This window comes from Maylandia zebra, linkage group LG20 (assembly GCF_041146795.1).
Source record: "Maylandia zebra isolate NMK-2024a linkage group LG20, Mzebra_GT3a, whole genome shotgun sequence".
NCBI lineage: Eukaryota > Metazoa > Chordata > Actinopteri > Cichliformes > Cichlidae > Maylandia > Maylandia zebra.
In genome coordinates, this window is record NC_135186.1 from 34,736,114 (window position 1) to 34,750,165 (window position 14,052).

General features: G+C 43.1%; 1 protein-coding gene across 1 annotated transcript in view; it reads right to left on the reverse strand.

Annotated features, from left to right (window-relative positions):
* plxna3 (plexin A3) overlaps nt 1–14,052 on the reverse strand; it is a 136,550-nt gene that overhangs the window by 32,616 nt on the left and 89,882 nt on the right. Inside the window, exons 9-12 of the mRNA XM_004568188.4 lie at nt 11,964–12,087; nt 11,602–11,758; nt 11,092–11,191; nt 10,862–10,976 (exon numbers count right to left, since the gene is read on the reverse strand). Of these exons, the coding sequence (XP_004568245.1) occupies nt 10,862–10,976; nt 11,092–11,191; nt 11,602–11,758; nt 11,964–12,087 (496 nt within the window). The remainder of the gene's footprint in view (nt 1–10,861; nt 10,977–11,091; nt 11,192–11,601; nt 11,759–11,963; nt 12,088–14,052) is intronic.

The following is a 14,052-nucleotide window of genomic DNA, read 5'->3' on the forward strand; positions in this document are numbered from 1 at the left end:
ATTTCTAACCAGGAAACAGCAGGAAACTCTAATCAAAGATTCCTCTTCCAGGAACACCTGTCCCTCTGATACACAGGATCTGTACCAGCAGAAGCAGAAAGGCTGCAACTGTTTCCACCTTATGAGTGCTTGTGCTTTTCATCATGGTGAAATGTGGCCCTGGAGTCCACTGCTGTAGCACGAATTACAGCCGAGGCTATTCTGAATGCTCTGCCATATGTTTATATGTCTGTATGCAGATTTTCAATCATAAAACTTTAAAAGTGTGCAGCTGAGATTAAAATTAAGGCTCGTGTTAAGGAAGCGTGTAGTCCAGCTTGTGAGTACTGAGTACTACTGAGTCCCAGATATACATGTAATGTTTTTGCAACCCGATATATGGGGTATTTATCGGGTGTATTACATTTGTTTTGGGGTTTTTTCCAGTGACGGTGTTTCTGTTATCAGTTTGTAAATTGGTCTCCAGTTTTTCTTATGATATTGCATTGACCAAATTCAGCTTGGATCCTTTTTACTGTCAGTGATTGATGAAAACTGTGAGGTGTAGAGTTTGACTGAAGTGGAGCGTGCTGCATAAGTCTGAGAGAAAGTTTGTTACTCTTACCTGGGCTTAGGTTACAATTCATCATAGTTACAGCTATACGATTTAAATGTTTCGAACGTTTTACTTTCATGGGATTAAAAATTGCCAAACACGCCATTTTGGAAAGAAAATGCTGGCACAGCTTTTCAACATTTCTATGACATTGTACAGACTGTTCCAGAGGAGGAACATATTAACATATTAAACATAAAAAAGGTATGTCCCAATTCGAAGGCTGCTCCAAATGCGTCCTCCTTTTCCCCAGATTTGAAGGATGGGTCGGGTGTATCCTTCGTGGCCCAACCTATCCCAGAATTCATAGCGCAGCCCAGCCAATTCCAGTTTCCAACAATGGCGGCAGCTACTTAGTTTTAATATTACTCTTATTACTCTGTCTGGGTCACAAATAAACGTTTAACATATTTTCAGGCTAGAATGTAGCTGTGTAAACTTCAAATATCTGCTCGGTTTATCAAGACATCACATATTTGTAAAAGTCCCATTTCTGTCTCGGTCTTCGAAGGACCCGGCCCACGTAGACGGCGAAGGCCGGGTCCTCCGAAGCATGCGGCCTATGAGTTGGGACATAGCTAATGTTTCAGTTAAGGTCACTGTGAATGATCCCAAAGCTCAAGTTGCAGAATGTTTTGCGTACTCTTGAGTCTATATGATGCCACAAAAAGGGGACATCCCCAATGTCGTCATCACATCTCTAACTGTGAGCGCTGAACCTCCACCTGCTGTTCCAACCTCCTGTTTGTGAGGAGCAGCCAGTTTAGAGAAAGTTGGCTTAAAGGGGGAGGAGCCAAAATGGCTCGTTACAGAAAGAGGACGAACTGAGGAGCCAGTATAAGAGCCGTAATGATAATTATGAATATTAATCATGCAAAGCGTCTCTAGCTATAGCCTTAGCAGACTGTATTTTTCCTCTTCAGAGGCTCATATGGATGCAGCGAAGGCTTCGAGGCAGAGCCGTCTTCTTGCATCTGTATTGCCTCAGCTGCAACAGCGCCAGCGTTGGGCCTGTCAGAGGCTGAGCTCATGAGCACCATGGTCCTTGATTAAACTAATGTCCACTTCACAGGACTCAGAGAATTTTGCTGCTTTCTATATTTCTCTGCACTGGAGATCAACAGGTGAGTCCCGTCTCACACATTCAAACCTCTTATCTTATTCTCCTTTTAGCATGTTTACACAGTGGGTGGGGTTTAGCTCAGGGTGAGTTTACACTTTGGGGGTAAAAGAAAACACAAAATCGCACAACTGAATCAATGGAACTAAATCCACACAGATCTCCTTCGTTCATTCCAGTGCACGTTTTTGTTCCCCGTCTATGCACCGACTGTGACAACTCCAGAAACCGGCTCCTTGTTTCCTGCACAGCTTCGCCTTATCTCTACTCGTTTAGTATTGCAGTTATCGCACAAATACTCTCTTATTCTGCACTGAGTCTACAAAGGCGGCTCTTTTATTGCACTGAAGTGTGATTTGTAAGCTTACATGCTATATAAACACTGAGCTTATCATTAGCAGAGTCTGGAAAACAGAAAGGATTGGCTTTTGTGGCCTAGTGTTTTCAGCTATTATCATCAACATATCATCAGCTTTTAAATTATCTTAGCAAACTGTGTTTTCACTTATGTTCTGCAAACACACAGTGATCATTAGCAAAATGATTATTGGGTGTTTCAGTGGCTTTTAGAGCTTTTACTCTGAGAACAGCTGCCTGCTGCAGTTATAAAAACAGCCAGAGTCAAAACACTAACATTGTGGGGAGACAGAAAAACATGACCCGAGACTGAATCCAAGATCTGTGAAGTCCAAATCAGCTGCAGAACAAGCTGAGGATTCTCTGTGGGTTAATCGTTACTAGCGACACCTGAACACTGCCAAGACATACATCATTTAATTAAAACACTGACTTTAAGCACTTTAAGAGGAGACAGGTAGGAAAGCCCCTCTGATGAAAACGTGGACCACTAAATTCCACATGCAGAGATTAGCAGTTTTCACACGCGCACCTTAACATCTGTACACATTACTCAGTGGTGCTGCATTCAAGGTCCAAAGACAGCGCACTAAAATGTTCTTGTGGTTTAATAAAATGAATTTTAATGCAGAAAAGGTTCAAAATTTATCAGAATTAAAGGATGTTCACAGATTTTACTGGGCGTCACATCTGCTACCTCCTCCTTCTCTATTCAGTTAGCTCATGTAAACCCCACAGAGCGTTTCCAATAATGCAAATGAGCTGAAAGTGGACTACATCCCCCACGAGTCAAGGGTGGAAATCTGAAGTCTGTTTGAATTTCTAATAAAATTAAACCCTGCATCATCCACAAGGATTCAACAAAATATGAAAGGAGAAAATAATCTATGTATTTGTTCCCAGGTTTTTGTGTTATTGTGGAGTTCTAGTTTACATTTAGATTTTATTGTTATTCCCCTTCTGGTTTTAGTGTCATCAGTGTTTCCCTGACTTCGCCTCTGTCCTGTCTTAATCCGGTCTTTAAGTCTGACGTCATTCGCCGTTTCCAGGTCCAAACTGCGCTTCAGGTCCCAAAGTCAAACTAACACTGCAGCATCACTGAGAGTCACAAACTATCTAAATTCTGCATCCATCCATCCATCTTCATCCGCTTTATCCGGGACCGGGTCGCGGGGGCAGCAGCCTAAGCAAAGAGGCCCAGACCTCCCTCTCCCCAGCCACCTCCTCCAGCTTATCCGGGGGAATACCAAGGCGTTCCCAGGCCAGCCGAGAGATATAATCTCTCCAGCGTGTCCTGGGTCTGCCCCGGGGCCTCCTCCCGGTGGGACATGCCTGGAACACCTCACCCAGGAGGCGCCCAGGGAGCATCCTTGTCAGATGCCCGAACCACCTCAGCTGGCTCCTTTCGATGTGGAGCAGCAGCTGCTCTACTCTGAGCCCCTCCCGGATGGCCGAACTTCTCACCCTATCTCTAAGGGAGAGGCCAGCCACCCTTCGGAGGAAGCTCATTTCTGCCGCTTGTATCCGCGATCTCGTTCTTTCGGTCACTACCCACAGCTCGTGGCCATAGGTGAGGGTAGGGACGTAGATCGACCGGTAAATTGAGAGCTTCGCTTTTACACTCAGCTCCCTCTTCACCACGACGGACCGGTGCAGCGTCCGCATTACTGCAGCTGCAGCCCCAATCCGTCTGTCGATCTCCGGCTCCCTTCTCCCATCACTCGCGAACAAGACCCCGAGATACTTGAACTCCTCCACTTGGGGCAGGAATCTAAATCCTATCTAAATTCTTTCATCATTAATAAAATGATCAGTGTTGCTGCTTTACCAGGTGTAACAATCAAGTAGCTTGCTAACCTAAATATGATATAGCATGTTCTGACTTAAAAATTCAAACGCACAGCTTTGCTATCACTTCCAACATAACTAAAGACAGAAAACTAAACATTAAAGCATTAAAACATGTTAAAAACACAACAGCTTTAACCTCCTAAGACCTGAACTCTTCCACGGCATGCATTTTTAATTTCTCTTTGATATTTGGGCTGATTGGGACCTGATTAATGTAAAAACAAAGAATTACCAGAAATTTTTTTTTTTTACCTAATTTTTGTTTCTAAGAAAAATGAGAGCCATAAATGAGGACATTCTTTTAAAATTTCGATAAAACAGTAGCAATATAATGTCCTCGTAAGTGGATATCAGGCCCTTGTAGAGCAAAATTGAGTATTTTGGTCTAAATAACCCAAAATGTGATGTCCACATATGTGGACGCCAGGTCCTAGGAGGTTAATAAACGCAGAGTCGTTTGCATCTGGAAGCAGAGTTCATACGTCATCACTTAACAACAGGATAATTTAATCATTTCTCGTCACCTTCTGTCTTTGTTCTCTGATCCTACAAATATTTATTTTATCTTCTCGTGTCTGAATTTCCTCATTTCTGATCGTCTGCCCCACCTTAGTCATCTCCACCTGTGTCTCATTGTGTTACAAGTTCTCTGGTTAACAGTATTGTTCTTCTCCTTTCATCACTCTTCTCTTCACCATCCACAGAACAATCCATTACAGTTCTATAATTCATATTTTAGTAATTAGCCAGAAAACGTTTTGCCCCGGAGAAACATGCATATATTTATTAGCAAAAAGGTGTTTTTCACTTAAAGCTGATAACTAAGCTGCTGTAACATTTACATGAGAAGCTGTTCCTCATTTAATAAGAGGAATAAAGTAAAATCAGGAAGAAACAGCAACAGAATGCAAAAACAATTTACTTACAGTCTGAAATATGAAATTGTTAATTAAAAGTCGTGTTGTCAGGTGAGTTCTGTGAAAAACAGATAAGTAGTTGTGTGGTTCAGCTGTGCACTTTCTTTATTCTCCTCTTTCTGCTGACAATCCTAAATTCTCAGCTGCGGATGAAGAACATCAGAGCTGCTTCTCTTCGTCCTTTTCCCTCCCTCACTCCGTCTTCCTCTCACACAGATGAAAAAGAGACCTTTACTCTGCGAGACACTTTAACCTGCTTGAATAAAGGTTAAATAAAGAATAATGAAATTTCAGCCTCCTCCTTCTCCTTTTTCCTCTATTGCTCTTTTCTCCTCACGACTCCCTCATTTCCCCCCTCCCTCTCTCTCTTAGTTTGCCTAATTGCCTGGTAATTAACATTAATTGCCAGGATTGGACGTTTTCATGTCAATTAAGTGGCTATTCATCTTCTATTAACCAATTAGCCAATCAGAGGTTGTTTCTGTCACCCGGTAATGACACCGAGCACCAATCACGTCAACGAGACGCCCAAACAACTCGATCCCGGCTCGCTATCCTCTCCACTAACGAGATAACAAGCAGACTGAGAGCAGCTCGGCTCGTTAGCGACACGAGTGATCTGTTACTCAGTGGCAGGTGGAAACTGACTGCTGGATCCACATTACACAGCAAACTAACTGCTCTGTCTGCTGAAACACTCCACTCTTTACTTCCCTCTTTGTTTATTTAGCGCTTACTTGTGTGCAGCTTGAAACAATCATACCTTTTGATGTGACGGGTTTTTAACGGCGACATATTCTGCTCTCTTCCAGCTCCAGATTTTTATTCTGGGACACTGAAGTAGCTTTGTTCAAAAACAATCTTTCTTTTCTTCTTCTGGCTCTTTGCACAGCCTTAAACAGGCCATCCATCCATCGCCTCTTATCTAGGCCTGCGTCTTGGTGGCAGCAGTCTAAGCAGAAACAGTCACATATCCCCTTTTCTGGCCACCTTCACCAGCTCTTCCGAGGATACTCCGAGCTGTTCCCGAGCCAGCTGAGAACAATAATCACTCCAGCATGTTCTGGGTCTGCCCTCCTCCCAGTTTGACATGCACTAAGCACCTTACCTACGAGATGTGGCATCACATGCCAGAAACACCTTTGCCAGAGGATAAAGGACTTGCCCAGTGTCCCACAACTACTCCTGTATCCAATCGTCAGTTTGATCTCTTTCTTAAAAAAAGGACCACCACAGTCTGCTAATCCAACGGCATTGTCTCTGACTTTTAAGGAGGTCACTGTCATTACTGAAGCCATGACAGAGTGTGTGCCCTTCTCCTATGTGCTTATTTTCTTACTACTGCCTACTACTGATTAGACAACTTCTGGTCCCAGTACTTGCTCAGCGCTGCCTTTTCTTACTCTGTCTCACAGAAAAATCCCACCTTCTACCACTGGCAGCACTAATCTCAGAAAACACACATTCATTTCCTCATCTTTAGCTGTTAACATCTGGTCATCTCATAAAAATAAACCAGTGGTCCTTCACATCTTCTGTGTCCAAACTATTATCAACGATGAGATCTCCCTGAAACAGTGTTTCCTAACCTTTTGGAGCTACGGCACATTAGAAAAATCACACGGCACACCACCAAACAAAAATCCCACAAAAAGCATATTGATAATCAGATGTAGCAGAATTGGCTCACTTTGTCCACAGTTTACCATGTTTGCTTTCTTCTGACCAGTACTCATGCCAGGGCTTTCATCTGGGTCGGGATTTTCTCCAGGACCAGGTCAGACTGACTATTTTTTCTTTTCAAATATTTATCTATTGCCATTATGCGCTGTGTTGTCAGATGACTATGTAATTTGTTCGTTTTCTGATTTACTGGAGGTTAGCAACCAATTTAACTGGAGCAGGAAGTTGTACTGCCCTCTAGTGGAAGAGAATGTAACTCTGCAAGTTACTCACGCAGTCGCTCAGACCAGCGGTTGATGATAAAAAACGATAAAAACCATAAATTTCGCACCCGAGGGTCAACTCTTGCGGCCTGGTACCAAACGACTTCGGTCCGTGGCCCGGGGGTGGGGACCGCTGCTTAGATTACCAATCAGGTGAAAGCAGATAATCTTCCACGGCACACCTGAACAGCGTGCCGTGGCACAGTGGTTGGGAAACCTAAAGCATATCCCTGCTTTATGTTGCTTCTGCACACATATAATGTGTAAAATAAACTTCCTGTTATATTTAACAAGACCTTAAACTATGGAGTTGTTGATGTTACGACTAAGTTGTGTTTCTTTGAAGCAGGTGTCTGACTCATGCAGATGACACTGTGACTGTAGAGAAAATCCAAATATGTTGTTGGTTTTTGTTTTTAAATCAAAAACATTCTTCGTTTAATTTCACGCGTTGACTAATTGGGTCAAATCCCTTTAACTGATATCTGCAGCAGTTTTTGTTTTCTGAGATACTTTTTCTTTGAACTGTTTTGTCCAGTTTCTGCAAGTTCATTATTTTGTGAACACGTCTTGTGTTTCTTCTGGCTCAATAAAAATGTGTTCTTAAAAAAAGCTGAGAAAACAAGACGATAGAGAAAGCATGCAGTATGAACGTTGTGCTGCTTCCTGGTTTTGTTGACTTTTCCACATGACTCACATGCTTGAAAAACTTCAGCACTTAGATCAGAAAATGGAGAAACATCCGAGTTTAAACAACATTTGGGCTTAGCTCGTCTGACTGAAAACACCTCTCAGGAGCCGACTCTTAAATCCCATCAGTCACAGAGTCCTTGAATGCATCAGCAAGGACAGACTTAAACATGGTGTGTGTGTATGTGTGTGTGTGCGCTTCCACCCTTCACTGTTGACCTGAAGCTTTACTGTTGTTTACTGAACCATGTAATGACAGAGGGAGCAGCTCTGACCTCCATCACTGCTCCATCCTGTAGAAGAAACTGTCTGATTTAGACACACTGTCAGCTAACAGGTCTCTATAAATACCCAGTACACCGAACTATAAATTAATGAAGAAATGGCTGAAGACTAATAGATACTAGAGGAATATATCTATTAACATTTGAAGATGACTAGGTGTGAGAAAACCTCTTTTTTGGTTCACTGAAAGAACAGATGGGAAATCCAGAGGTGTTGTGTTATTTGTTTAAGCAATGAAGCTCAACAAAAATGCACCAGCTCGTGTGAGTTTGAGCTATAACTCATTTTGAAGGTTATGGAGTCATCCGTCCTACAGCGGCAGGTTTACAAGCGTCAGTCAACTATAACCGACCAAATGATCTAATATTAGACCGACTTCATGAATCGATCATCTGTCCTTCAAGCCTGTCTGACCAGCTTCATCAGCCGCTACATGCCCCTCCCATCCCGCTACTCTCCATCAGTGCATGTTTCTCTGATTCTCCTTTCTTCGTAGCTCAAAAGATTAAAACAACTCAAGTCTAATTAACTGTTACTGTTTCAGCTGATCAAAAAAGGCCTTTCATCTTTAGCCTACTTAACCAATAAGTAGCTTACTTTAGTTTTGTTTTAATTATTTTAATGTGCAGACTAAACGAGGAAAAGGACTAACAGCACCTTTTAAACTCTTGGCAACTTTGCGAGATCAAATTGTTATCAAGATTTTCTTGCCTGACACAAAATATAAAGGTGGATTGTGTTTTTCCTGCTATTTAGTGATAATTTGTTCAGCTAAATGGACACACTTTTTTTTAAAGAAAAGGCACCCAGTCTAATTAACCAATTTTCTATGAAAAAATGAGGCAGATCCTCGTTCCAGTGAACTCTGGCAGCACTGCACCTCTGGCAAAATCCGTCAGAGAGCCAAGAATTAGAGCCGTCACAGACGACGAGCTCTGAAAGACAGAGTGGGAAAGTGTCAGAGAAAATGAGTCAGAGAGAAGAGTCTGACAGCAGCGAGCGAGAGTCCGCGACTCAGACAAGAAACACTATTGTGGGTTTCATGTGTTTCGTGTTTCACGTCTAGCAGAGAGAAGACTTCAGTGAGGATAACGTTCTTCCTCTAAAAGAAAAAAAGACACCTGCCGTGAGGGTGGCCAGCATGAAACAACGACTTCCACTGGGATGGTTTTATTTTTACTGTTAATTAAGGTCACAAAATGGTCACAATTAATCATTGCTGTTGTGCTATTAACCTCCTCACATCCACCCGGTCACCGGTGCCCACCTGAGAGCTAGGCAAGTGGAAATATCTCACTAATTACCTTTATTTAGGTCCAGTGTCTTCAAATGCAATGATGGAGCCAGAGGCTAACGAGAAAACAGGAACCCGAGATTTGAGGTCCAGTTGAAGAAGAACAGATCCTGTTATGAAGGATGTGTTTTTTTTGGTTATCTTGGTTGTGATACATTTGTTTGCAGTTTGGCCTTGGCTCACCATGGGCGGCAGGTTCAAATCCTGCTTTTTTCCCCATCTCTTGATCAATGAAACGTATATTAACTTTGACAAGTGGTTCTTGTGGTTCCTTGGGACTTGGGGGAGATGGACGTCTTCCATGTTGTGTCTTGGCCTCGTGAATTAAAGGCAAATGGGTCAATCAAAAAAACAAAAACCAACACATGGCCTGAAACTCTACACAGTGAGAGTTAGGCACAGAAATTGAGTGGTTAGAGTTCGAGTTAACCATTAGGATCACCATAAGATAAAGGGAACGTCCATTTGAAGCAGCAGAGGTTATGCTTATAGAGGACTTATAGCTCTGCAATAGTCCACACTGTAAGTATGTCGTAACTGGAAACCCATCTGAAACCTTACACCGCACATTATTCCATACTCTAAACCTCAAGTGCACCTACTACTGTATATATATTGTACTGACCCAGCCCACTTCTATGTGCACTTCTAATCGAACAGTAAAGTCATCCTGAAGAGCAAAAACTGCCACTGCCAACATGTTTTTGAAAAATCTCAGAACAGTCCTGCACTGGAGTAACTGGTGGCAATCGTGTCGGCTACTAGCATAAACATGAAGTCTTACATAAGGTTAACACAAAAGTATAAATAAAGTTTTAGAGGTTTGGGATGGAAAATTCTAGAAATTTGCCTATTACTCAAACTCCAGGCCTCGAGGGCCGGTGTCCTGCAGGTTTTAGATCTCACTCTGGGTCAACACAGCTGAATCAAATGATTAGTTCATCACCAGCTTCTGGAGAACTTCAAGACATGTTGAGGAGGTCATTCAGCCATTTAAATCAGCTGTGTTGGATCAAGGACACATCTAAAACCTGCAGGACACCGGCCCTCGAGGCCTGGAGTCCGACGCCTGTATGATGTGTTCAATTATGAACAGGTTGGAAAAGAGGTCTCGTCTTACACATCGATAAGCATCTTTGATGACTTTTGAGACAACGGCCTCACTTCCTCCTACAGAGAAGCCATACTGACAGCAGAACTGAAGTTTGAGTTTGTTGTGACTTGCTCATAGTTATATGTTGTTTTGTGTCTTCTTACAGTTGTTTTATGTCTCTTTGTATTCATGCCAGATTGTTTGTAGGGCTTTCGCGCTTCATTGTATTTAATTTGTGTCTCTTTATGACGGCTTTCCATCTGTTCATAGCCATTCAGAAGCAGGTTTTTATTTATTTGCTGTTGCTTGTCTTTGTACATTGTTGTAGATTATTTATGTTCATTTTATTTAATTTTCAACATGTAAACGACTCAGGCCAACCCTCCAATCTCCTTGTGATTGTTCAGATCTGGGCACAGTAGGCTTGTGTCATTGATCCTTGTCTTGGTATTTAGCACACAAAAAGGTCTTTAGAAACCTGGACCTTTTCTGTTCTAATAATCACAGTAATATTACGTCTACTTATCATCCTCTCTGCCTTATGTTAGTGTCGAAACATGCCAGGCAGCTATGTGAAGCATTGTGGGGACCCAAAGATGTTCCTTCACCTTCCTTCGGGGGACATAAAGTCCCATATGGTGAATCACATTTTTGTGTGAGCGCTTGGTTATAAGTCCAGTTAAGTGATGAAAACAGGTCTGTGTGTGTGTTACCTCCATGTTGCTGACTCGTCCCTCCTGGAAGGAGCAGTCCTGCAGGTTGTTGGTGCAGATGTGACGATATTTACACCAATGACACGGAAACTCACTGCTGACACAGGAAGTGCACCTGAGAGAGGAAAGAGAGAAAAGTTCTGAGTGGTCGAGCACAACCAGCAAGAATTTATGAGTTCATTACCGAAGAGACACATGAGATAATTAGGTTAGAGGTGTTTAAGGCTTACGAGTTGAGCACAGAGCAGTTGTAGTAGATGAGGTTTGTGGTGATGAACTGGTGTCCAGTCTCTGTGGAGCGAAGGCTGAGCTGCACCACTCGTTTCGCTCCTGAAATTAACAGCATAATAACATCCTTCTTAATACTTAGTTCATAGTGATCAATATAATGGCGCGTTACACTGAAGCTGACATGATTACAAAACATTAGAATCGCACATTAAATGTGATAACCGAGAAAAACGAGAAGGCAAAAGAAACAAGTTCAGAATAAGCGGGTGTGTGTATACTTGTTTTTCTGCTGTTTGGGGACTTGCATTAGCACAATCTCAGAATCAAAAGGCAAACTACTGAATTTTAGGGTTAGGCTGATGTTAGATTAAGGTAAGGTTAAGAGAAAAGTAGGGTTAGGTTAAAGTGAGGGTCAAGTTAAAGGTCAAATTTCCAGAACACGACAGGACAGTAAGGAAAGGTGATGTCCTCTGAATTCACTGAAGCATGAATTTGTGTGTGTTTCTTACCAAAGGAGTGTGTCTGTGCTGGAAGGTCCCTCAGTGATGGTGACATACACATCACCTGACCTTTGGCCCGCACCTCTCCGGGGGCATTACTCAGGTCCTCAAACACACAGGTAACCCCACCAGACAGCGCAGGGACGTTCTGCACCTGAATGGTTAACTGGACACCAACAGACACTCGATCACTAAAAGTAAAGTTCTTATTTACACTTCAGAAAGGTTTCTATTCACAGCTGTTGCGTGAACAGGAGTTCAAACAGCTGGACTAAAGAATAAATCCACTGACTTTCAGGGAAAATCAGCAGATTGTAATGGGAATTCTGACAGAGAGTATTTTAAGTAATTAAGAAAATAATGGTTCATACCTGCATTGCCGGGGAGGTGACTGACATGCTGCTCGGGGAAACAGAGATGTTGACGCACTGGTCCAGTTGTGTATTAAAGTGCTGAGGCTCCTCCCACTTGTCACATGCTTCCTGTCTGGAACACCTGCAGGAGAGTGAAAAGTAACCAAGGGATTAACATTGACGGAAGAAGCCACTTGGACGAGTGATGAAACGCAAATCAGCTTTTTGAGGTTAACATCTACTAAACATGTACATTATTTAGTGCTGTTGACTGACACAAGCGTATCTCTGAACCTCAGACTGGACCTTACAGCGGTTCGCTTTTTTGCAGCTTTCCATCAGCAATCATCTTCAGATCTTAATTCTTTAAATATACTTTCTTCTCATTCGCCCTTTCAGATCAAGTCCAGTTTGCAAATGTGTGTTTCTGAGGATCATGTAAATCATTTTGATTGTGCTAACTTATTGTCTGTCAGTTACTTTATAAAATTCACATTAGTAGCTCATAACTTCCTTTATTAAATTATCCATCCATCCATTTTCTTCCGCTTTATCTGGGGTCGGGTCGTCGCGGGGGCAGCAGCCGAAGCAGAGAAGCCCAGACCTCCCTCTCCCCAGCGACCTCCTCCAGCTTATCCGGGGGAACCCTAAGGCGTTCCCAGGCCAGCTGAGAGATATAATCTCTCCAGCGTGTCCTGGGTCTGCCCCGGGGCCTCCTCCCGGAGGGACATGACCAGAAAACAGCGCCCAGGAAGCATCCTTGTCAGATGCCCAAACCACCTCAGCTGGCTCCTTTCGATGTGGAGCAGCAGCGGCTCTACTCTGAGCCCCTCCCAGATGGCTGAACTTCTCACCCTATCTCTAAGGGAGAGGCCAGCCACCCTTCGGAGGAAACCCATTTCCGCCGCTTGTATCCGCGATCTCGTTCTTTCGGTCACTACCCACAGCTCGTGACCATAGTTGAAGGTAGGGACGTAGATCAACCGGTAAATTGAGAGCTTCGCTTTTACACTCAGCTCTCTCTTCACCACAACAGACAGCGTCCGCATCACTGCAGCAGCTGCACCAATCCGTCTGTCGATCTCCGGCTCCTTTCTCCCATCACTCGTGAACAAGACCCCGAGATACTTAAACTCCTCCACTTGGGGCAGGGTCTCGTCCCTGACCCGGAGTGGGCACTCCACCCTTTTCCGGCTGAGAACCATGGCCACAGATTTGGAGGTGCTGATTCTCATTCCCGCTGCTTCACACTCGGCTGCCAACCATTCCAAGGCAAGCTGGAGGCCCTCACCTGATGAAGGCAACAGGACCACAGAACCACAACAGAACGAGTCCGACTTATTGCCGGCTATGCGGACCAAGCTCTTGCAACGGTTGTATAAGGACCGAATGGCCCGTAGCAATGGGCCAAACACCCCGTACTCCCGGAGCACTCCCCACAGGACCCCTGAGGGACACGGTCGAATGCCTTCTCCAAGTCCACAAAACACATGTAGACTGGTTGGGCAAACTCCCATGCGCCCTCGAGTATCCTCGAGAGGATAAAGAGCTGGTCCAGTGTTCCACGACCAGGATGAAAACCGCATTGTTCCTCCTGTATCAGAGGTTCGACTAGCGGACGAACTCTCTTCTCCAGCACCCTGGCATAGACTTTCCCAGGGAGGCTGAGGAGTGTGATCCCCCTGTAGTTGGAACACACCCTCCGGCCCCTTTCTTAAAGATGGGGACCACCACCCCGGTCTGCCAGTCCAGGGGTACTTTATTAAATTGACTACTTAAATTAAATTAAATTAAATTAAATACTTTATTAAATTAATTAATCTTTAATCTTTTAGCACTTTAACATCTTTTGTGTGTAAATGTGATGTAATTTATAAATAAAACTTCATGATTCTAAAAACATTTTACTTTGTCTTTAAACGCACAATTTTAAAACTTATTTAAATTTCATGCAATGATTATTTACTTTAACTCTTCTAATTTTTTTATATCACATTTTTAGATATAAACTTTCTTTTATATCCAACTTCTTTATGACATTTATTTTTATTTTTATTTCTCTTTGTTGTTAATTTATTATTATTACATTTAGTTCACTCTCTATATT